At 38.2% G+C, this 27033-nt stretch overlaps 1 protein-coding gene across 1 annotated transcript in view; it reads right to left on the reverse strand.

The window, feature by feature from the left end:
- The window catches only part of LOC126162075 (alanine--tRNA ligase, cytoplasmic), a 183895-nt gene that overhangs the window by 11086 nt on the left and 145776 nt on the right, over window positions 1-27033 (reverse strand). The window contains exons 16-18 of the mRNA XM_049918347.1: window positions 20587-20739; window positions 6432-6602; window positions 6236-6349 (exon numbers count right to left, since the gene is read on the reverse strand). Coding sequence (XP_049774304.1) covers window positions 6236-6349; window positions 6432-6602; window positions 20587-20739 — 438 coding nt within the window. The remainder of the gene's footprint in view (window positions 1-6235; window positions 6350-6431; window positions 6603-20586; window positions 20740-27033) is intronic.

Below are 27033 nucleotides of genomic sequence, written 5' to 3' on the forward strand. Positions count from 1 at the left end.
CCCAAGAATTAGCAGCTTTCATACAGTTAATACTCGGCAGAAATCAAACCTGCATTTGGATCGGACTTCCGTAACTCTTATGGGGAAAGGTGTGCAGCATACTGCTGCATCCATTTTCAATAAGCTACCATAAGAATTCAAAAATCTTAGCAGTAACCCACCTGCTTTCAAATCTAAACTGAAGAGTTTCTTTATGGGTCACTCCTTATATACTGCTGAGGATGTCCTTGAAAAATTAAGCTGATTCTTATGTTATCTCGTTGTTTGCGTTTACTTAAATTTAAGGCACGACTTTTTTTTGGATACATAAACATTTTATTTTATCTGTTATTACTTTTATGTTGTAATGTCATGTACTGACACGTTTCATGACCTTGCAGATTTGATCCTCAAGTTGGTCCTATAGAACCAGACATGTAAACAGAAATAAATAAATAAAAATCAATGCCCGTGACTATGAATCAGATTCATACGTCAGAAACATTGCCTTTCAACAACCCATTTTTTGATCCATTTTGTGCAATTTTTCTTTCAAGAAATATAAGAGTGCACACCACATAAATCACTGGCGACCGCCACCATTTTCTTTCTATTATCACCCACACTAACTTTCTGTCAATGATCTAAACTAGTTTCACAATTTAAAATTTACTACAGTAAAATAATGTCTAAAAACATCACACTGTACAACATACTTTCGCTAATACAGAGTCGCAACTACTGAAGTCTGTCACCCAAGGCCTCTTGTTAAGCATGCACTACAGTTCTGGGTCCATGGACAAATCCACTGGTTTACACCCACATGAAAGAATCTGGCCTATGGCAGATCTGAGAGATTAGGTCAGACAGGTGAGGCCTGCACGTTAGTGGAAAACAATGGGCCTGAGATCAGCAGGCTAGAGCCATCTATCATATCCATGGAACCGGCCCAGGGTTCTGACCTGATGCAGGAGTTTGCTCATTTGTGGCTAGCTAAAGGCTCAGTGATTGTAAAGGCATTCAAGACATGATGTGGTCTGAAATGTCCATGTGTACTGGCACAATACTAGTTTTAAAGGACAGTACAGTAGAAAACAGATCAAGATAGCTATAAGCAGGATAGGAGGTTGTAATACACAATCTTAGAAACTAATCTCATAATTTCTGCTAGTATGAAGAGAAGGAATTACAAACAACTGAACTCTACAGCATTCAGACAGTGTTGTTTCCTCAAATCCCATGTATAGTGCCAAACATCTCTTTCACTTGAGATACTTTTTGATACACTAAAGACACTGATGATTTATTTTCGATCCGATATGCCATTCCAGAAAAACTTCTCCGAACATCTCTCTTTTTTCTCTGAATAAGGAACACAAAACTTACAAAAGCTTGGAATACGGAGATTTCACACAGCCGGCTTGTATAACGCTTGGATCGAGGAAAGTGTACATAATCTTGTATTCCTGGCAAAAATATGTAACTGATCACTCCAAAGTCATACACAATGCAATCTTTCTTTTTCAAACATAGACACAAGTACCATTTATGGACAAGTCAGACACTTATTTTATAATACAAATAGTTCTCTCAGTTTCTAGTGATATCATCACAAAATGATACTTTTGCTCCAGCAATCAGTGTTTTTTTTTAGACTGGTTTGTGCTATTGTCTTCAATACCTATAAGCTATATTGTATAATTCTTCTAATTACTTCTCCTCTTTCACTTGGATATGAGGCTTCCTATCTGTGGTGAGTTTCGCTTCTTGAGGTTTTTGAACTGACAGAGAGACAACCACAATTTTACCAATTTGTTCCTTGAAATATTTATAAATTTTGCATTGCTGCCAAGCTATAGACTCCTGAAAAGGAAATTTGGAAGGACAGTCTTTATGCACACAGCATAGGAGTAGTCTGCGTAGCTATAGATTTTGACCACTTTCGGATGACTATTGTCAAGTAACAAGTACTTCAGCAGCAAAACATATTCAGGCACACACTTAGGAATATTGCTATGTAATGACAGCAATGAAGGATTGAAGGGAGGAGTGGAGGAACACAGTAGTTCATTAGAGACAAAGCAAAAGCTAAGAATGGACAAGGTAAGGCCAGAAATCAATTGTGGGCTTTCTGGAGGAATCATCCTGGTAATAACTGAATTTACCAAGAAAAGCCACCAAGGAAAACCTAAATGTAGATGACCCGATGAGGATATCAATCCCACTTTTTCCAATGACATTATCAGTGTCTTTATGCTACTCAGCTTTACAATGGTATACCAAGGGAAAACATCCAAAGGCACTATTCATGAAGTAGTGAATTGCATGGAACACGATAATGTCAATGAGAAAGTGCAGTATTAATATCTGGAACTGCTAATTGCTCCAACTAACACCCTCTCACACAACACACATTTGCACTCACAGAGCATATCACACATACGTGGATTTTACTCCTCTTGAGAGTGGACGAAGAATTGTTAGATTATAGGAGCTCCACAGACACAAAGAAAATATTTTGATGGTAGATCCCCTCACTTTGAAATAACACAATGTATGATACACACTGTGTGTGTGTGTGTGTGTGTGTGTGTGTGTGTGTGTATGTGTGTGTGAGAGAGAGAGAGAGAGAGAGAGAGAGAGAGAGAGAGAGAGAGAGAGAGAGAGAAAGGGGGGGGGGTTACTGAGAACTGTTTTCAAACAATGGAAAATCCAGCATGGAATAACCACAATGTTACGAAATTAAAGAGATAGATTGCCACTCATCATATAAAGGAGAACCTCAGTTGGAGAGAGGCATAACAAAAAAACTACTACACACTGAGCTTTTGGTTAACAGGCCCATCTCCTAAAATCAACACCACACACACATCCACACAAGCACAACTCACATACACATGACCACTGTCTATGCCAGTCAGAAAGGGTGTCTGGCTGAGACAGTGATCTTTGGTGTACAAGATGTGCTTGGGTAAATGTGTGTATGTCGTCTACTTTATAAGATGGCCTTTTGGCCAAAAGCTCACATGTTTATCACTCTTTTGTTGCATTTATATGTGACTCAACATCTCTTCTATAAGCTGAGTAGCAATCTACTTTTTCTGTAATATTGTCATTGTGTATTGTCTTTTTTATTGTGCACATGGAAAGCCATACTGAGGGATGGTCTGCATTTTAAACATGGAATGGCAGTTGTGGGAATTTAGCGAGATGAAATACCCGTTTGGATGCAGCAACAAGTATTCCGTGGATCCTTCCAATCTTGGAGATGTGCAGACTTCCTAAGAAAATGCATCATAGTAAACATATCTATTCAAAAGGAAGCTAGAGGGACAGTGAGTGAGAAATTTATTATGGCTTGAAACATCGAAATGTCATATTTGTGCAAGCTGTTGATGTCTGAAGTATAAACAAATATACCCAAAGTCAAATGCAAATGTTTATTTTTGAACTCTCACACATACGACCATTGTCTCTGACTGCCGAGGCCAGACTTGACTTGTGTCTGGTCTTGGCAGCCAGAGATAGTGGTGATGTGTGCGTGAGTTGTATCTGCATGCGTGTTTGTGTGTGGTCTCTTCAGAAGAATATCTTTTGAGCAGTCTTTCATTGTGCCTGTCTGTGGCTCAACATCTTCACTATATGGCAAGTAGCAACCTATCCTTTTCATAATACTGTCATTATTCCATCCTGGATTTTTCCACTGTTTGAATTAAATAAACTTATATCTGATGAAGAAGCAGAAGTGATAACAATTTATTCTTTGAAGTTAACCAAGATTTTGAATTTTGGAAGAAGTTGCAATATAGACAATAAAGAGTAGTTACAAGTGAAAAATATATGAGGAAATTAAAGAGTACTGGAAGTAACTACACTAATTAGCCAGAACATTAGGACCACTGACCTACTACTGACACAAAACTGTCCAGGCGATAGTAACGTCACCTGGCAGGGAATGACTGCTAGTCAGACACGCGCACATAGTATCAGTGAGCGTGCTGTCGGCGGAAGGTGGACAATCTATCTGTATTTGAAAACAAAGGCAGAATTCAAAAAATAATGGGCAGAACCAGTAAGGATTGAAGGGTGCGTGAAAAGAAAACCTCTGTGAGAATCGCAAAAGTCTAATAAAATTAGAACTTAAATGTGAAGTGGGTGTCCATCCAACTTTTTTATGAGAACTTCTAGAGAGTTTTTGTCTAGGTGTTAGGGTGTCACTTAAAAGGTAGATTTGTTTTCAATATTATAAAAAGGATAGATTGCCTCGGCAGCCAGAGACAGTGGTCAGATGTGCACAAGTTGTGTTTGTGTTTTGCCTAATTCAAAAGAAGGCCTTTTGGCTGAAAGCTTGCTTGTGCAGCAGTCTTTTTCTTATGCCTGTTTGTGACTGAACATCTCCACTATATGGTGAGTACCAATCTATCCTTTTCATAATATAGTCATTATTCCATCCTGGATTTTCCATTGTTAGATTTGTTTTCAGTTATTTGGAACAGGATTCTGCTGAATGGTGAAGAGCACACTTGGAAGAATTCAATTTGTAAAAAGACTTTCAAGAAAAGTTCAAAAAGAAATAATGATCACCTACTACAAATGAGAAATTGGCACTTGAATTATTTGATTCTCATTATTATGACAATAGTTGGTGAAATTATAAGATGTGTATAGTGTGGCACTTAACACGATCAAAGTATTTAGATGACCCCACTGAGAAAAATCACTTGGTACAAGTATTTGTTCACCATGTAAAAGAAACAACATTACAATACGTTATTGGATTAGCTATGCTCACACATTTATTACAGAGGATGCTTCTTCAAAACGCAGATCATAAATCTTTTACAGCAACTCAGCATGGCATGGACTCAACAAGTTGTCTGAATACCCTGTAGAAATATTGAGCCAAGTTATCTCTAGAGCCGTCCATAATTGTCAAAATGTTGCTGGTGCAGAATTTTGTGTATGAACTGACCTCTCTATTACATCCGATAAATGTTCAATGGGATTCATATAAGGTGATCTGGGTGGCCAAATCATTCACTTGAACTGTCCAGAATGTTCTTCAAACCAATTCCATATAACTGTGGCCTGGTAATATGCTGCATTGTTTTCCATAAAATTTCCATCATTGTTTGGGAACATGAAGTCCATGAATGGCTGCAAATGGTTTCCCCAAGTAGTTGAACATATCAATTTCCACTCAATGACCCAGTCCATTTCATGTGCACAGCTCACACTATTATGGAGCCATCACCAACTTGCACAGTGTCTTGTTGACAATTTGGGTACATGACTTCATGGGGTCTGGACCGCCCTCTAACCCTACCATCAGCTCTTACCAAGTGAAATCAGGACTCGTCTGACCAGACCACAGCTTTCTAGTCATTTAGGTTCCAATTGCAGGCGATGCTGTGCTTTTAGGAAAGGCACTCGTGTTGGTTGTCTGTTGTTATTGCCTGTTAACACCAGATTTCACTGCACTGTCCTAACGGATACATTTGTCGTATGTCCCACATTGATTTCTGTGGTTATTTCAAGCAGTGTTACTTGTCTGTTAGCACTGACAACTCTACACAAATGCTGCTGCTCTCAGTCATTAAGTGAAGTTTGCCGGCCAGTGCATTGTCTGAGGTGTGAAGCAATGCCTGAAATTTTGTATTCTTGGCACACTCTTGAGACAACGTATCCTGGAATGTTTAATTCCCTACAGATTTCTGAAATGGTACGGTCAATGTGTCTAGCTCCAACTACCATTCTGCGTTCAAAGTCTTAACTCCTGCCGTGCGGCCATAATCATGTCTGACACCTTTTCACATGAATCACCTGAGTACAAATATCAGCTCCACCAATGCACTGCCCTTTTATACCTGGTGTAAGCAATACTACTGCAATCTGCTTATGTGCATATCACTATACCTTGACTTTTCCGACCTCAGTGTAGATGTATACTGTGGTTTTTACATGCAGAAACCCAAGGAGGTAAAGCAATTTACAGCAATGTCAAAAGTTCTTCTGAAAGTCGTTTGCTGAACAGTGACAAAATCATATATTAACAAATACACATTTAGTTCTGCTATTTGTAGTTTAAGGTACACAAAGGGATTCTTATTTCCTCTCTTTGCAATGTAATGTCATCAGTCGTTTAGCAATGATCTGTAAATATCATCTGAAAGACTTGTTTTAAAAATCGTCCAAAGCAATAATTTATCTCATGATTTTAAACAATGTATTCTTTTTTTAAGAGTTGGTATATTACCTTAGGCACAGCACTCAGACATACTATTTTCTTTGCATCAGAATCCACACTAAAAAACATTGCTGCTGTTTCGGGAGATGACAACTTAACTTGCTTCAGGGCTGAATCTAAAGCCTGAAAATAAATATAATCAATATGTTATTTCAAATTCTTTGTGTAAATTGTTACCATTTTTGAATGTCAACTATATACCAACCTTTGTGTTAGAAAGAGCTTTCAGTTCACACACAATGAATTGCCTGTCAGGCTGTGCCAGCAGCATTGATTTTACTGCTTCCACCACACTGGATGAAACAGCAGCTTTGCCTGCACGTTCTTTGTCATCCACTTGCTTTTTCATGGTTTTTAAAGACATCCTCATTTCCTCCTGAAACAATACAGAGATACTGAATTCTTGTGTATTCAGATGCAGCACAGAGTGCCAAGACAATTTTTTTCACGTGGCGATTGTTCATAATAATACTACAATATCATACTTAATTTCTTAATTGAAATTTTGTTCCAGGAGACAACTGATTCAACACAAAAGAACTACTGCTCAAACCAAGTGGCAGCCTCAAGCAGGAGTCAGAGCTGTATTCATCATTTTCAATTCAACTGTTTTGAAATGATACTATTCTAACATCATGGAATATAGAAACTGGAGTTGCTAACAGCTGCTTACATATGAAATTCTGCACAGATATTGAAAATTTTTTTGTCAGCTGACAATTTTTAACAACTTCAAAAACTTCTTTTATCAGATTTAATTGGCAGTTTCTGACAAACAGTTCATGAAATAATCATGATGGGATAGTATTTCTAATGTATTTTAGCTATATTAATAACTAATACATTTTCTGTTGAGTATTATACAAGCAGAATCAGTACATAGTAAAATTTATGTACAACTAAATGTGTTGATAACTTAAAACTTAATGGCAACCAAAAACACAGGATATAAGGGGAGGTTAAAAAAAAAAAAAAAAAAAAAATTCATTTTCACTAGAATTAATATGGAGGAATTTCACAGACTTCACAGGTGCTATTTATATTATTTCCAAACAGATTAACTTTCATATGGTTCTCTCAAAACTGCAATTTAACTGATGGCCTGAGAACTTGTAAATGAAACCATAATGTCTTTTCCAATAATGGAATGTTCTGGATAGGTTTCAACAATGCTATGACTGGAGATAACTGCTCACTGTACACAGGAGGTAATTTTTCAGTTTTTATTGAGCTAGTACTGTACAGTTTGCTTCACTCATATAGTTTTTATTACTGATATTGTAGTATCAGGACTTCATTTTATTAATGTATGTATATCAAATTTTTGGACTTTAACACTTTATTTACTTCATATTTTTACATTGTCTTTAATATACACTTTTTATTTATGTAAAATTTCATGTATTACGTATAATGAGGTCATAAGAGACTGTGAGCTAAGTGATATGGATTGGAAGGTAACAGGAAATGGGATTATTAAAATAACTATCAACAGATTATAATTAAATGATTAGCGGCGCCCACACACGCGCCCCCCCCCCCCCCCCCCCCCACACACACACACAGTAGCTATGAAAATGTTCTGTCTTCCACCGCCATGTCAGTCTTCAACATAAAAATCGTCATTCTTAAGGCATTGAAAACATTCTTTGCACGTTCTTCCACTAACAGTTCCCTCACCGTTGGTCTTACTCAGCATTTTAAGAGCCACAGATTTCTTTGTGTTAAAGCAGAAAATTGGAACTTCCCGCAAATGGCAAGAAATGGGTAAGTAAGTTGACGTACTTCATCGAGAATAACCTTATGATGTAATCATAAACAGACTAATATTTTATGGCATTATGTTTACAGATGCCTAAGCTTATTGTATTACACCTATGACCAACCACCCGAACCGCACTTGCCGCTACTGCCGTCTAATGCAAAATGGCAGAAGCAAAGTTGTAGATCTAATACATTCATAATATTGATTTTCACTTCATCGCAATATTCACACTGTAGCCTTAAATATTAAGTAGAGCCATTTGGGTCAAAATCTCATCATTAGGGAGCAGAAAAATTTTGTGTGAATGATAATGTGAAAAAAGGTGGTTTTAAGTGACACAATCGGCAATTGGTGGGTTTTTACAAAATCTGGTATTTTCCTCATTCTCATTTAAAAATGTAGTAAATGTGAGGGTGGCAGTGCAAATAGGAACTGAAAGTCACTGACTCCTGAAACTGTATTTTGACCTCCTACTCAAGTTTGGTGCTCATATATTATCCTAATTGAGAGCTCGTTTCCTGCATAACGAACAAGGTACTACTTCCAAAGAACTCCATTCCAGTAACAGTTTTACTCACCAATGTCACATTTATCAACACTTTAGCACAACAAACCATATCGAAAATGATAAAATTATGAGAGATCTTTTAACACACTGTGGACAGAGCCTGAGTAGGGATGGGCAGTGGCATTTAGTTAGGCAGACAGTGAAAAAGTTTTGCTCACACTGTGTGAACTGTCATTCGCGTTCCTGTCCCCTACTGTAACAATGTAGTTTGCACAAGGGATAAGATCTGCATTGTGCTACTGCATAGTCTTCAGATTCTGATTTGAGTTTTGTATGTTGGCAGTCTGAGGTGAGTACCATACTGCTTTCATCTGCTGCTTGTATCTTTGTTGACCCACTGCTCGAGTTCTACGTAGTTTTGCCATGCCAATGTCAATGATAGTGATGTTTTCAATCTTCTGAAAGAAGAAATCTACAATTCCAGTTCTGACAGAGTTGACAATTCCACTAATAATCCAAATTGCTGTGTGAATGTTCAGGTAAGTAATTAAAGAATTACTATCAATGAGACTCTAGACAAAAGATGAAATAATAAAAATAATATAAAATGAGACTACCTGGTATGCTGATTCAATAATAGTCATGCACAGAAGGCAAAATACATTGGTGGCCAATTGTGCCTTCAAATGTGTGTTTTGAGAAAGCCGAAAAGCAATGATTATTGGTCAAAAGTGCCATTTTTCATAGTTAGTCTGATGCAACAGTTATGAGCCACAATAGATTGAAAGCAATTTTGTTGAACTTGCATTTCAACAATGAAAATTACATTCCTCATAATCAGCCTAACTGTGACCCACTGTTCAAAATTAATCCTTTTTTTTACCTTGAGAATAAAGTCTCCCCCTCATTATTTTTTTCCTATAAATATTTGTCAGTTGATGCATTTCAAGGACAAATACATACTAATGTTTACTTAAAAACAAATTACACAAGTACGGCACAAAGCTACTGATGCTTCAACTGGATGTGTACTTAGGTTGGAGGTGCGTGTGCTGGGAAAGGGGCACAGGAGCATGGGAGGGCACAGGAGCATGGCGATATGGCACTTTTTAATAGCCTATAAGAAAACTATAACAGTGGAAATTACTGGAAGGAGCAACACGTAAAATAAGGGAAAGGCAACCAGTCACTTATAGTGGATCAATGTGTAAAGCACAGATACATATTACAGGAAGTAGCACTCACACTAGCTTTTGAATACTAGCTCTTTTTGCAGCAATAGTACACACATTTACACAAACAATCAAGCAGACACCCAAAAGCACACAGCAGGACTAATGTTCATTTCGGTGTGTGTGTGTGTGTGTGTGTGTGTGTGTGTGTGTGTGTGTGTGTGTGTGTGTGTGTACCATTGCTGATAAAAGAGCTAGTGCCCAAAAAGCCAGTGTGAATTCTGTTTTCTGCTCTGTGTTTTTGTGTTCCACACTTCAATTTGCTGTAGGTGTGGTTGCCTTTCCCCTATTGTAACTATTAGAAAAATACTTACACAAGCATTACATGACATACATAGATCACTATTATATGTCACCTACTGTGTTTGGTTGTTTGCAGCAGTGTAAGGCAAAAGCAGTAGGTGCTTTAATGCTCAACAGGAAAGGTCTTCCTTAATGTGTGGTTATAAAACCGAGAATAAATACAGGACATATTTTTTTTGTGAGAAGAGAACAACTGCTCTGCCTAAAATGGAGGAAGACTAGAGATGTTTTTGATGCTACACTACTTCAGCAACAGAGGTAACTGTGAGATCATGAGTGGGGGCAGCAACTAAGCAAAACCAGACGTAACCCTGGATTATAATACTCACAAAGTAGGAGAAGATAGATCATTTCACATTATTGTTTATTATTCTTTCAAGAGAGAACAGTTTAGATGGTGGGAAAACTGTTCTTTCATTGGTTTGTGATAAGCATCACGAATGCATTCACACTGTACAAAGGGACACACAATATGAGTGAAAGAAGAAAGTGCACCCTCCCTCAGTTTCTTGTACAGTTACAAAATTTCTTTTGAGGCACAAGGCAACATACTTCAAGAGGTTAATTATTCTCCAGTTCATCGACCAAGCAGACTTAGTGGACAACATTTTGCCAAAAAGATGCCATCCACTGAGGGGGAGGGGAGCGGGAGGAGACACCAAACCTGAAGTCAGTAAGAACCAGAAAGGGAAAATATGCAAAAAGGAAATGTCTGGTTGTGTCCAAATTGTAATGTAGCTCTTTATATGCCTGAGTATTTCAGAACATATTATACTAAGAACCATGCGTAAAATACAACATTTTGTGTATCTGCTAATATTAATATTTCATAATAAGATTCTTAAGAACAGATAAACCAGGTTTACAGTTTCATTTTAAACATCACACAAATTTATTTCAATCACAGTTATAAAGCTACAATTTTTGAAAATATGTTAAAAACATCAGATGCCCCACTCCGGGTGACTGATGCCAGCATCTAATGTGTTTATGTGGTGTCTTACGTAAATGTCATAAATTTGTAGTACACCAGTGAAAATATGAAAACCCCCAAATACGGCAGTTCAAAATCTGCATCTGTACTCTGCAAGGTGTACGACCCACTGTACCAGTTATTATGGTTTCTTCCTGTTCCATTCAATTATGGAGTGTGGAAAGAATATTTGTTTGAATGCCTCTGTGCGTGTGTGCAGTAATAACTCCAATCCTCTCCTCACTATCCCCTTGTGAGTGACATGTAGGGGATTGTAGTATGTTTCTAGAGTCATAATTTAAAGCCATTTCTTGAAACTTTGCTAACAGATTTTCTCAGGATAATTTTTATCTATCTTCAGGAGCCTTCCAGTTTAGTTCCATCAGGATCTCTGTGACACTCTCCAACACATCAAACAAATATGTGACCATTCGTGCTGCCCTTCTCTGAATACATTCAATATCCCCTGTTAGTCCTATTTGGTATGGGTCCCATACACTTGAGCAAATTCTAGAACCGGTCACACAATCTCCTTTTTAGATTGACTGCACACCCCCAATAGTCTACCGATAAACTGTATACCACCTGCTTTACCCATTTCATATCCCTACAAAGTATTACAACCATGTATTTGTACGAGTTGGCCAATTCCAACAGCAACTCATTCATATTATAGTCACAGGATACTACATTTCTTTGTTTTGTGAAGTGCACAATTTTACATTTCTGAACATTTAAGCAAGCTGCCAACCTTTGCACCACTTTGAAATCTTATTGAGATATGACTGGATATTTATGCAGCTTCTTTCAGATAGTATGTCATTACAGATTACTGCATCATATGCATAAAGTCTGAGGTTACTATTAATATTGTTTGCAAGATCATTCATACACTATATGAACAGCAAGAGTTCTAAAACACTTCCCAGGGGCACACCTAAAGTTACTTCTATATCTGACGACGACTCTCCATCCATGATAACATTCTGCGCCCACCCTACCAAAAAGTCCTCAATCCAGTCAAATTTCACTTGATACCCCCATATGATCATACTTTTCACAATAAGCATAGATGTAGTACCAAGTAAAATCCTTTTTGGAAATCAAGAAATACTGCATCTACCTGATTGCCTTGATCCAAAGCTTTCAGTACGTAATGAGAGAAAAGTGCGAGTTGGGTACCACATGATAAATGTTTTCAGAATTCATGTTGGTTGGGATTGAGGAGGTCATTCTGTTCAAGATACCTTATTATGTTTGAACTCAGAATATATTAGAAGGTTCTACAACAAATCGGTGACACGGATATTGGGTGGTACTTTCGTGGATCACTTTTACTACACTTCTTGTAGACGGGTGTGACCTGTGCTTTTTGCCAAGAACTGGGCATGGTTTTTGTTCGAGATTCTACACTATATTATAGCTAGAAGAGGGGCTAACTCTGCCACAAATTCAGTATAGACTCTAAAAAGGATTCCATCTGACCATGGAGCTTTGTTCAGTTTTAACAATTTCAGCTGTTTCTCAACACCACTAACAGTAATACTTATTCATTCATCTTTTCAGTGGTATGTGAATTAAACTGGGAAGATTCTCCTAGATTTTCCTATGTAAAGAAACATTTTAAAATGGAATTAAGCATTTTAGCTTTTGCTCTGCTACCTTCAATTTCAGTTCCTGTCTCATTTGCTAGGGACTGGACACTAGCTTTGTGGCACTAACAGCTTTTACATATGACCATAATATCTTTGGGTTTTATGAAATATCATTTGATAATAACTGCTATGATAATAATTGAAGGCATCACACATTGCTCTCCAGCAGGCTCAGATCTACAAGGGATACAGGGGAGGGAAGAGGGGGGGGGGAGGGGGGATGTCTTGGGTATTTGCCCTGGGTTGCAATTTCAGGAGGCACCAAATTCACATTCTTGAATGAGAAAACCTTGTTTCACAAAGCTAGGAAACATCCAGGGCACATTTGTCTATCTATTGTTCATATGATTTTGAAACACTTCCCATTTGTTTATTGAACATATCTGAACACAATCTAAGTTGATGTCTGAATGAACCATTACACGATTTTTTAATGCGCACATAGTTTACCTGATGTCTCTGCCAGGGGAATCCACATCACATCTAGAAATAAATAAACTTTCCCCACAGACAAAAGGGGACAGGGCAACACAAGCTAAACCAAATATACCCATACATGTGACTGCCAATCACTGTTTATTTACTCGGTTGGTTGCATGTGCGAATGATAAGTGTTGATGTAATTACCGTATTTACTCGAATCTAAGCCGCACTTTTTTTCCGGTTTTTGTAATCCAAAAAACCGTCTGCGGCTTAGAATCGAGTGCAAAGCAAGCGGAAGTTCTGAAAAATGTTGGTAGGTGCCGCCACAATTAACTTCTGCCGTCGCATATGTATGTAGCGCTACACTGGCATCCTTTGTAGGCACAAATATAAATACTGGCGCCAAAACCTCTGCGTCAGTAAATAAAATTTAAAAAAAAATTGGAAGGCCAGCTTTCTTTCTCCGCCCGAGTTTCGACCACTGCATTTTCATACATTATCCAACGAAGTAAATACAAATTCCGTATTGTTCATCTTCGAATGTAGCAGAATTTCAATGTACTACGAAAGTCTGACTGGCAAGACTGGGATTTTTGTCAATATGGCCAACTCTACGTTCTGAATTTTTTTGTACCTGTGAGAAGAGATGGTTGCTAATAGGAACCTGATGAAATGTGAATCACATGCAGTATTCTCTTCACCAAAAGAATAATACGAATATAAACATTTTGCCATGTATTCTTTCATGTTTGTTTCTGTCTCATTTAAATCCTGTCTGCCTAATAAACTACGAAACTAGAGTGAGACAACAGCAAACGCGGAAGAATATACGTATCGTGTCATGTTTATATACGTATTACTCTTATGCCTAATAGTGATACAGTCAGAAATGAAGCACGGCAACTGACTAGATTTTTAAATCGAAGATGACTAATTTCTGTGCAGAATTTGATGTACTAAAGAAGCGGCCGCAAAGACTTTCAAACGGAGAAAAAATTTCGCCAAACTCTCGTTCAGAACATGTTCTATCATACGCAGTCTATTATTTGGTTCTTGTTGATCATTATCAAAGAAAGCAACAGTGTAAGTAACTACAAATAGCAGTCTCTTGCCATTGCTTTGCTAATGAGACGATTCCTCTCTTTTTTTAATTGTAGGCGGCGGTAGCGCGCACAAAAGCAAGCCCTGCCGCGGGCAGCGACAGGCCGTAAACACGCACTATCAGAATGCGACAAACAATGCATGACACAGTGCAGTAATGCATTTTCAGCTTAAGAGTGACGCAAACACCTATAACAAAGAAAACGGAAATTATCAGATCAAAGCAAAATAAGCAATCGATTCAAACCAGACGAAGCACGTGAAAAAGGAAGGGCACCCGTATAAATACGGACGGAGCGCCTGACGCATTGCAATGGCTACGTGGTAAAGCTTAACTGCTAAGCTTAGACTCGAACCAAACTATTGTAGCTGTATCATTCATTCGACCTAAATTGTGTCTCATATTACAATGGACAAACTTTGTTTCGATTTGGAGGTGCGGCCTAAAACTTTTCTCTCCTCTTGAATATCGAGTCTCAAATTTCAGGTGCGGCTTCGATTTGGGAATTTTTTTTTTCCTTTATTTCGAATCTCATTTTTCAGGTGCGGCTTAGATTCGAGTAAATACGGTAGTAACGAAATTCATAGATTCAGATGATCAGAGTGGAAATAAATGACTAACATGAATAACAGGTAAGGAAAGTAATATACAATCTTTTCAGTGTATCTAAGAAAATGAAATTTTGACAATATTTTTGTCAAATCGCTACATTACTAAGGGCCAGTTGTATAGTTCCCACTTAGCAGCTGCTCAATTCTAATTTTATTCTTGGAATAGTGTGGAAAACACATTGAAGAAACACATAATAATGCCTAACCAGAGAATAAATGTGGGATAACTGAACCAGTGATTCTGGCAGAGTCAGAGAAATTAACCAGAGAATAAGTTTTGACAATGACAGGAACTGTCGCAGAATTAGTGATGACAAGATCGATTGTTAGAACGAGGAAGGAGAATAAACAGGGACATCACGCAAATTATATGTAAGAATATGAAAACTCCATATTTATATAAAAATTTCGTACTACTGTTTAGCCACGATAACTTTACTATTGTGCTAGTGCTGCCAGAAGAGGAGAAAGTGTGTGTTTCTGAGGGCTGGAAACATCAAGTTGCCCAAAGACGCGAAGTATTACGGAAGACTTGTGTTTAGTACTACGTAACTTCTGTAAGCGCTTGCTGAGATGTTTACATTATAAAAAAATCTTACTCAAGTTTACTTGTTCAAGTCACTGGGGAGAGAGTATTTCAGCAAATTTCCGCTAGTACTTGCTGCAAAAGTGCAGTTATTCTTAAAAACCAAAGCAGCCTTCACTGTTGCTGCATTATTATTAATGAATAAAAATCATGATGAAACACAAAAATTAAAAACAAGAAAAATGTTAGAGTACCACCTACCTATTCATGTTACCACAAAACACTATTCAATTAACTAAAATCAGAGCATTTCACGTATACTAAAAACTTTGAGAAAGTCATATGCAAATTTCGAACATCTCTTGTCTATTCTATAATCAAATATTCAATAATGGAAAACAAAAATACGGTGCAATATCTCAAGAGATTGCCTTTTAATTACTCTTTGACTTTGAAAGCGGTGTTTACAGATTTTAACATAAATGTAAAGCACTTATGTTTAAAGTAACATTAAAAAATCATCTAAAATTTAAAGATGGCTATATTGCCATTCTGTTTTCCCTGCTGGTGAAACAAATTTAATGGTAAACTCATTTCGCATTTCCCAGACTGGTGGTGCCAATTACTTGTGCTTAAGGGTTCCACTAGTACATTTGTTTCAGCCTATTTGCCTTTGTGCTAATCTTATATTCGAAACTGATGTTTTCACATTACTGATGAGCACACACAACTTCTGTAAGTTTGAGAAAAAGTTTAATTAAATGACAAATTTTACAAGTACTTGCAGCAAGATGCAAGAAACTGAAACAAATTTTCACCTTTCAGCAGAGTACGTGCTGATCTGAAACTTCCTGAAAAATTAAAACTGTGTGTCAGACCGGGACTCGAACCTGGGAACCTACTCTGGTACAAAGTTTTAGTTTGTCAGAGCTTCATGCAAGAATCTGTTTTCATTAACTTGTGAATTTCTTGAAATTGATGAAATTACTGTATGTTGACAGGTAGGTGTGTGTGTGTGTGTGTGTGTGTGTGTGTGTGTGTGTGTGGAGGGGAGGGGGGGGGTTGGAGATATGGTGGTTCCTATGTTCCACCAAATTCAGTGATTTTATGATAATGCACCATACCACGGCAGGAAGTTTGACAGAATGCCTAATAAATGTGACTGCAGGATTATGATTTTAGAGTGGTTGCGGGACTGGCAAATAAACTGCAACGACTCAATCAGAATGACTGAACTGTTGCCTAGAAAGGAAAACAAACTACCAGTGAAAGTGTACATTGTGGATAAAATCACCGAGAGCAAAGGCCACAAAATTGTCTGTTTACCGCCCTACAACTGCAATCTAAATCTGACACAACTGGCGTGAGCCAAAATAAAATGCAGGTTCATGGAGAACAACGTCACTGGTGACATGTCAAAGGAAAGACAGCAGAATCTTGTTAATGCTGCTTTCCTTTCAGTTACTGCACAGGATTGGCTAGGCTCCCACAGGAAAGTGCAGCAGCTGGAGCAAGCGTACTGGACACGAGATGGAATAATGGAAATGGTCATTGATTAAGTTTTCATCAGTACCACACCTCAAGCTACGATGATTATGATGATTTTCCATCAAACACGAATGACAGTTATCTTTACTGAACATCATTTGGGCAGCTCTTTCAGGTACAGTTAATTACGCTTTGTAAATATGACTGCTGTGCTGTGTTTAATAAATGCAATGTGTGAACAGATTTAAAAAATCAGTTTTTGACATTTGATTCATAGTGTCATAAGCTGCATGTTCATCTACTTTCATTTTTCATTATTTGTGACAAATAAATAACACGTAAGTTGTAGCTAAAACTCTCGATCATGAATATGTCAACAAATTAGGTGATTTCCAATCTTACAGAAGTGTCACTTAAGTGGGAAATATTTCCGTGAGTGTTAAGCACAAAACGTGGGCGGTGGTGCCAGCACTACTGCAGGCAGCCAACACTGCCTTCCCCTCGCCACTCCTCTACCCTTGGCAGGCGTAATGTGGTGTCATAACCATTGCTGACAGCCACCGTGCCAATCATCAACTTACAGTGGACAAACAGTACTACTACTTTTCGACCTTGTGTTTGAAAAACTGAAGCATATGAATGAAATCTGAAATTACTTCCCAACATAAAACGTTTTGCTTGTAGTACACATAATAGGCATGTGATATTGGTACTTCGTAAATTATGTGCTGCCATGTTATTTAAGTAAAGAAGGTAGATGAAAATGGCCACTATCCAGATCTTGCCCCAGTTTGGAATCATAGTAGATCCAGGGCTGCTCTCTGGACAGCCAAACGCATTTCATTCAGCATCTCTCTATCTATAGCCCTATGCTTTGTTTTACATCTTTTAAGCAGTAATGTCTGTTTCTTTAGAAGTTTCTTTACAGTAACTGTACACCATGGATGTTCCCTCCCACTGTAAACTGTTCTGCTGGGTACATATCTATCATGTGCATGGTCAATTATGTTATGTAGTTTTGCAAACATGTTAATCAAGATGGCATCTGCTTGGTTAGCTTCCATAGCCAATCACACAGCACGGGATATGTGATGTTCGCTGACACCACAACAGCCATACATAGACAGATGAATTTCAATTGTACTGCATGATATGGTTTGACAGTTTCTTTTGGAATCACCTTAATGGGTGATGGAAGCAAACTGAGCAGGTGCCATGTTTATTAAGTGTTCTGAAGTTAAATTGTTGTATCTGGTAGTTTTCTTATTTATACTTGCATACAATGAAGATATGCAGCTTAAATCATGCACCACATTAAGAATCTCTCTGAACTGCATTGTTTTTGGTACAATTTGTTGGCAAAAATATCAGGAAAAGTGACATTGTTAGATAAAACCAATATTTATATTCCACGTTAAGCCAACAGCCTTCCCACAGTCATAAACTGGAAGTTAGCCACAGTCAGGCTTGGCTAGCACTTGGATGGGTCACTGTCTGGGTCTACTGAATGCTGATGGCAAGCATGGTTCACTCAGCCCTTGCAAGGCCAATTGAGGAGCTACTGTACTGGTCACGGAAACTGACAACGGCCAGGACAATGGCGTGTTGACTGCATGCCCCTCCGTATCTGCACCAGGTGACACCTAAGTGCTGAGGATGACATGGCAGCCAGGCAGTACCATTGGGCCTTGCAGACCCGTTCGGACTGTGTTTGATTTAATTTCCAAGTCAGTGTATGAAGCCTGCTTCATTATTGCACAAAAGGAATTTTTGGTGATGAAATCGGAAAGTTTTTGAGAAACATGAAGGGATAAATACTTCAGGCAGAGATGAAGAGAACATTGAAATACTTTCGGTAGCACATTGGCACTAACCTAAGAAATTTTACAACAGATGCATGCAATTCTATATTCATAGTCACAGATTCTTATTTCAACCATAGGATGATTACGATGGAGTCAGTTAAACACTGACATGACAAAGAGACTGTTCTACCATATCAGTAATGGCAGGATTCAGCTGTAAAAATATTCTGACTAGACGCAAGTCGCTTCATTATTCAGTGAAAAGGCCACTTTCCCCATTACCAGATATTTTGTAAACACTGTCAAATATCTAGTGTTTTGCTCAAAAAGCTTGTCTTCTATGATCAAATATACACTCAGTAGCTGCTTTGTGTTAACAAATGAGTGGCATAGTATCTTTGGTGAGAACTTTAAAGTTATGACTATGCTTTCTTTATGGTTGTACAGATGTTAAAGGGTCAAATGTAAACGATTTATTATTTTTTAAAATAATGTATATAGATGAGATATGTGATGTCAGTAAACATTAGGGACACTCAATAATCAGAGAGAACCAGATGTGGGAACGAAACAGTTCTACATCTACATCTACATCTACATTTATACTCCGCAAGCCACCCAACGGTGTGTGGCGGAGGGCACTTTACGTGCCACTGTCATTATCTCCCTTTCCTGTTCCAGTCGCGTATGGTTCGCGGGAAGAACGACTGTCTGAAAGCCTCTGTGCGCGCTCTAATCTCTCTAATTTGTTTTGTAGGAGGGGTTTTGTACTTCTGTCACTATAGGTTGGCACTGCTAGGATGAGCTGAGGGCAGCTGATGCTTAATAATGGTTTTGCTTATATCCTCAATATTGCATTTAATAATGGTATGCCCTCTGGGAAGTTTCCACATTAGTTGGACAACCTCCTGTGATCCTTTTTTTGCTTTCTGAATGTGAAAAATCTGCTAAAATCTTATCTTGAATGATTTTGCAGTGTGGTGAAATTTGTATGAACTGTAGAAATTTTTGTAAGTGGCTACAACAGTTCACCTTTCATAAACAAGATATTAAAGTGTGATGGAACTTGAGTTCACTAATTAGGACTGGAGTTAAAAATGCCAAAGTATGGAATGAAAGCACACCAGCACATCTGCCTAAAAGAAATTCACAATACAATCAACGGCAGGAAAAGTAATGTTGACCACCTTTTGGGACGCCCAACGTATCACCTTTTGTGAATATTTGGAAAATAAGCATACAATAAACAGTGTCTACTACTGAGACGTGCTGATGAACAAAGTAAAGCCAAAAATGGGAGGAAAACATTGTGGATCTCAAAGAAAAGGTGTAATATTGCTACAAGACTATGGTCACCTCAAATCGCCCACCTGACCCACAAAACCACTGAAAAAATGGATTGGGTGAGTCCAAATTTGGCTCCCTTGGATTATCATTTATTTAGTCCACTCAAGGAGGCATCATGAGGAAACAAGGTCAGCAACAATGAATTGATCAAAGAATATGCGGGAAAGTGGTTCAAATAACAAGATGAAGATTTCTTTGGAGAAGTAGTGAAAGTCTAATTTTGTAAAAACACAATTTTATTTCTACATCAATTTGTCTCTAACTACTGAATGTCCCTCATATAATGTAAATGGTATGTATATTTTCATTTTCAACATTACACTGAACAACAATGAGATAAAATGAAAATAAGGAATGCACCACACCCCAAACCAAATACACCAGAAACTGACACCAAAATTGGCAAAAAAATTACATCAAAATTGGCAAAAAATTACACCAAATCTGGTAAAAAAAACTCTACACCAAAATTGGTAAAAAAGCCAATACCGAAACTGGTAAAAAAAAAACCAACACCAAAATTGGCAAAAACAATGCCATAATCTGCAAAAAGAAACACCGAAATTGACAAAAAGAAATGATTTTTTCCTTTCCCTACTCACCACTGATGAAACACAATTACCTTTCTCCAATATGGAATTACTGCTTGTGACACACTATTTGACAAATCAGCAATCATCTTCTGCAGATCTTTGATATTGGAATCATCATGTAAATTTAGAACTGACTGCAGTTGGTTAAGTTGTTTCTGAAGAACATCAGCTTTCTTCAGAGCCTGTAAGTAAAATAGAAAATTATTAAAAGTTTGAAACAATGTAACTTAAAGTGATAAAATATTAGAACAATTGTTTGTAAAATAAAAATTTCAGCTCAGAAGGTTGTTAAAAATGATAGAGAGATAGAAATGCTGACCAGTACCTTTTTTCAGAAACCATATCCTTGAATTCCTGATGAAAACTTGTAAAATACCAGGTGTACCAGTATGAAATGAGCGTTTTTGTGTGAAAATGAAACACTAATTTTGAATTGAAAAGTAAAAACATTTTATTCAAAGTACTGACCATTGCTTTCTATACATTTTGACCACCTTTCTGGCAATTTGTGGACACCGCGCCAATAGAAATGTTCATCTTTTGAAGCAAACCAATCAGACACCAAATTTTCGACTTCTTTGTAGGAATCTAAGTGTTCCTCAGCCAATGCGTGTCCCATTGATGAAAACAAATGGTAGTCAGAAGGGGCCAAGTCTGGAGAATACGGTGAGTGGGGTAGCAGCTCCCAGCCAAGTGTTTTGATTGTATCCTGAACAAGTTTTGCTTTGTGTGCAGGTGCATTGTCGGCATCTACTCCTTGGCATATGTGGGGAGTTAATGGCACAGCCAACAATAGAGCGATCCCTGTGTTGTCAGGGGGCTACAACCAACAGGGTACATGGCGGCCCCACCACAATGGACTGGCTACTGTGTTGGATATTAGGTGGCAAGTGGTCCATGGTCGTCGTCAGCGTAGAAAGCGACACTGCAGAGTGCATGGCGGAAATCCCACCCAGGAATGCATGCTTACCCAAGAGATGGAGAGCGAGCGGGACTGCAATGCAATGACGAATAAACTGGGTAAAGGTCTCAATGCAGGGTGGACACAATGCACCAAGTAAGGCGCCCTTCCCCAATTGGCTCGCTCTTCGGAATAATTTTGAAATATGGTGGTCAAACCCAAGAGGGGACCATCACATAAGGGCCGAAATGTTTGAGACTCCTTTTAGTCACCTTTTACGGCAGGCAGGAATACCACTGGCCTATTCTTACCCCTGAACACACAGGGGGTGGTAACATTAAGAATTACAGTTTCATTTCTTACAAGTTAAATATGGTACAACCCTAAAACATACCATTAAACTTCTGTGGCCATTAACTGAGTCATATTTAGTTATTCTCTAAACATGTAAATTTATATCTGCTAAAAAGGCTAGAGGAACAGTCAAAGCATCAAAACTGAAAAATTTTACTTCATGAAGATGTGTGAGCCTGAGAAAACAGTTAGTGACAATGGGAGACAGCTGGCCGGAACGACTTTGAAAAATGTTATGCTGTGCCAGTATATACATCACACTACAGGCCAACTTCTAATAAATATGAGTGTATAATGAAGGATATGAATAGGCTTTGCAGAGTATATTTCCAGAAAAGACTGTAAAGTGAAAACAGTTTGTCAGAAAATTTGAAAAGGTTTTAAACAATAAACCACATAATACCACAACTGAAGTATTATTTGACCAGAACCCTGACAGCTTAATACGTAAAGCAATTGGAGACTTGTCTGCTAATGACATTCCTTGGACTGTGCATTAAAATGTGAAAGAAACATTACTGAAATTGGTGGCAAACATAAAGCTGCACACGATAAGTTGGCGTATCCAATTATATATAAACCTGGAAATTTAGTACTTAAGCGTACTCACATGCAGTCAAAGAGAATAGATAATTAATGCAATAAAAAGTTTTATCTAATTTACAACTGACTGTATCTTACTGTTAGGAAAACAGCATACCAATACACTTCACCTTGTGAATTCAGACACTGAAGTATACTACAGAAAGAATATGTGCAAAATGTGTTAAAGCACTACATTAAAGAAGACAGCGACAATTGCAACAGTAACCAAGATGAAGGCAGTGACAATAACTAATTTGAGTGTTTGCAGTGATATGAATCAAGAATGCTCAGCAAGGTGATATCAGACTCTTAAAATATGTATTTAAATTTATGCAGCAATACCAAGGATAAATGTCAAGAGAAACAGCAGTATGCCTAAACAGTAGCAGACAGTAATGTAAGGTGCTACATTTTTATTTAAGATTTTTTTGTGTGCACTACACGAATGCTTAGTGAGAACTGGTGCTCAGACCACGCATCAACTGCTATGTTGATACAGCAGCTGGTAGCAGTGGACTAGGGCACATTGATTATGGCACATAAAGCCGCATATTGAGGGGAAGGGGCAGGCACCTGACAACGAACAATGGCATCACACCAGAGCAGCTGAGTGCTCAAAATGGTAGGTATTATGTTTTTGATGTGACAAGGTGCAAGAATGTTTGTGTTGTGGTTTTGTTACTGAAAGTGATTAAGAGTTTGTTTAAAAAAAGACTACCATTTTCATCTTTACGTGCATGGTGCTGTTGGGAGTTTTTTTCTTATTTTTTGGTTCTTACTGCGACAGTTCTCTTTAAGACTATAAATAATATGCACCAGCATTGTAAACCTCAAGAGAAGAGAAGCTACAACAAACAGGCCACTGGAACCTGCCACACTGGGGACACAGCAGAACTCTGGTTCAATGAGTAGCCATTTTCCATGCAAACAGTTTCGTTTTCTTGACTTTACAGCAGTACCACAATAGGCAGTGCAATAACATTATGACCTTGATTGCCTCAGTTCCTGGTACTGTTGCATTTCTGATCTTGCTTTGTATAACCTGCATCTAACTCAACCGGAAAACAGCCCATCCCTGTGAATTCCAATTTCATCAACTACCAATGTACTGTGCTACTCATAGTGAATAATGATTAGTTAAGTAATAATTAAATTAGAAACCATTGGTAAATGAGCAAGAATGCGAAGCACAATGAACAATTGAATGGAACAATTTGATGTTAAATGATTGGTGAAAGGAATTAACTAAGAATAGTTTTGGTAATCTATATTATTAGTTTGTTGGGTGATGATGCAGAACAACAGATGCCAAGGAATAGCCAATAAACTGTGTCACTTAAGCTACATTAGAGTAAGAGGGACAAGCGAAAACTTTTATTTATTTTCTATTATTATGTCAACTAGTAAAACATGTGTTCAGATGCTTTACATTCATATATGTAAAACCTGGACATGAAGAAGGGATGAATGACACCACAAGCTGGTCTGGACCACTGGAATGCTTGGTACCAATGCAGCAAAACTAAGTCTTAGGGAGCAAAAAGACATTATTATGGTGACCACACACTAAGGAGTAAGAAAAAATATTCAGAGTGCAAGAGTACTTATTCAGTACGCAGATGCTGACAAATTCAGCCACCACAACTTGTGGAAAGAGAAATTGAAACATCTTTCTGCTATGCCAGATCCTACAGAAAAACAGACTGGATGAGAAAAGCAGGACAACTGAAGTCTCAATTGATTCATGATGGCCAGCAAGCATGCTAACTTGTTTTGATTTCTGGGCTAAAGCACTGGCGAGAGGAAAACAGCAGCTGGTCTGGTTTGTAAAACAGTACTTGAATAATTCCCTCTTTCTGTGTGCTCATATGTTCTCAGATGGTACCAAGATGTTTACGCGATACCAGGCTATGCTACCATTATTAGGTTCTAACTTTGAGATGACTATTTGTAGTACACAGCGATGCAGCGAATCGCATACTCTGGACTAGAGCTACAGCCAACCACCTGAACTGGGCCATCTGGCATCTTAACATCGCTGAGTCACTTACTGGGTGGCTACCTACTGAGGGCAACCACCTTCCTGGTGAGGTATGTGCTCGAGTCCAGACTGGTAACTGTCTGGCTATTCTGTTGCCGCACTTCAGTGCTTATGGACCACCTTGTCACTGATTGCTGCACTGGGTCAGCACACACCTTCAACATCAAACTTGCTGGAGGCTAGGGTTTGAGTACCATCCCTCCTGGGCAATATTTCATGGCCCAAAGCACAGCCTGGATGTGACTGCCATTCATCGACCACTGTACGCTGTCCTTGTCAGCTACTGCCATGCTGGTGGCATCGGTGGGTGACCCTATTTATCCTGCCACAGCCCAGGTGACCTGCTGAGTTTATATGGTGAACACACCTCTGTACTTAACATGAATAGAAGTCCTATTCATTCAGGGATGTCTTACCAACAATCTGCTGCTCGATTCCAATCACCACCACCACCACCACTCTCAACCCATGTCCAGATGAAGGCAGCAGTGCTTCATTCTGACCTTCATACAGCCACTTCATCCGTCATTGCTGGGGTCACCTCTGGGCCCCAACAATAAGAATTCACCATCTAAACTTTCATCTGCTGCTTTACATTGCTGAACTTCAATTTAAATGACATTATGATATGAACGCGATTATATGTGACTTTTTACCTTCTCTTTACATCTTTCATAGCTCTCTGCACCTCCTCTACTTATCATTTTGCTTTCTGTTCCTTTTTTTGAGAAAAAAAAACCAGCAAAGAAAATCTCAAGATTTCTTTATTTTCCACCTGTACCAGCTACATTTGTGCATTTATTCGAGTAACTGCAGCTGTTTAATGTATCTTCATCAATGACAATTGAAGAGATGCAACACAGTCAGATAAAAATATAACTAAGAAGAAATAATAGTCAGAGCTACTGGCCAAAAAGTGCTAGAATCAACTGAAGAGTGGAAATGGAAAATATTCTGAGTGCAAATCTGACGTTTTTCAGGAGATGAAAAACAATGTAGCTCTGTTTGAACATACCTGCAACTGAGTTATATCCTAACAACCGAAAATAAATATTTTATTAAGAATGTACTAAGTACCATACCAGGAAACTGGCTGGTTCTAAGTACCAATAACAAAGCTTTTACAGTTCATTCTAGTAAAGAAACAAAACTTCAACCAGCCACTGTTAATAAAGCTATGTCTTCACACAAATAGCATCATTACTTGTTTGAAACTGAGAAGTGTATCTCCAGATGGCTGTTTACATTTATATTACATTTGTTACTGTTTATATTAGCTGTTGGCTGCTTTTCATCCAAGAATTAATGTAAACAATAACAAATGTAATACAAACACGAACAGCTGTTTGAAGATGAGCCTGTTGGCTTGAAATTGGTAATGATGCTGTTTGCGTAAAAAAACAGCATTACTAACTGTGGCTGTTTGCCATTTTCTTCTTTGCAAGAATCCACATGTATAAGGGGCAACAAAAAATTTCCCTTTGAGGGCACTGCTGCAGCATGTATGCAACATATCATGACTCTGATGTGGTTATTTAAGCACGGACATGTAAGCAAGATTTAAGTGTGGCATTTGTAGCAACCTGACATGCATGCACTAAATGCAGAAATGTTAACTGTTGACATTATTAATAAATTGATCCTCATTCTTTTCTTGACTGCCAAATGATGAATACGGTAGACATCCATTGGAGAGCGAAGAATGTGAATGGGGGAGCATTTCTGTCGAAAACTACTGTTGTGGAACAGTGTTCCAAATTCTGTGCTTTTCATGATTCGACCCGAGATGCTTTTTATCTGGGAGGCTCATCCATTACGGATGATGCCAACTAACATTCTAGCACCAATCCTATAGTCCTGATCTTTCCCCATACCTTTCCCTATGCAATCATCATGCCTTCAGTCACTTGGAGGGGGAAAAAATTGCCTTGAAGGGCCAATTATTCCCGAGGGATGAGAATATGCAGCAGCCAGTTATAGTCCTCTTCACACAGCAGGATACAGCATTTTACCAAACGGGTATCTTCATCCTGCTGCATCGAGTGGGTGATCGTCTCAGTGCTTATGTTGATTCTGCCTGATTGGCATACCGAGTCTGATGGTACGGCTTTGAATGGAAGCTTTGATCAGCCCTTATGTTTTGTACCCACCTACAGTTTCAACAAAAAGGACATAAGCGCCATGCCGACTGGTCGTGGCCCAGTTCTACAGAAGCGCCAAGACCAGCAACCTGGATAGAAGCACCCACGGTATTACTTCACTTGTATTGGAATCATTATACTGAAGGACATTGTTTATTTTGCATGTTGCCCTTTGCTTACAACACATTTGTATTTCTCAAAGTTAATTATTGTTGTTTAACTTCTGTAATAAAATTCATTATGATTTTCTTGAATTGTTGTCTAGCTATCCAAGAAAGCGCGTTTCTAGGCACTCCATAATTGACGAGTAGGCAGGATATAACAACTACTAAAAATATTTTAAATTTTTGACCTCCAAGGCAAAGCACAGCATGGCATAAAGACTATGTGCCATCTAATAACACATGTTCAAAACACTTTTTCCTTTGTTTGGCATTTGGATCAATTCTAAGGA

Source organism: Schistocerca cancellata, chromosome 2, assembly GCF_023864275.1.
Source record: "Schistocerca cancellata isolate TAMUIC-IGC-003103 chromosome 2, iqSchCanc2.1, whole genome shotgun sequence".
Classification (NCBI taxonomy): Eukaryota; Metazoa; Arthropoda; class Insecta; order Orthoptera; family Acrididae; genus Schistocerca; species Schistocerca cancellata.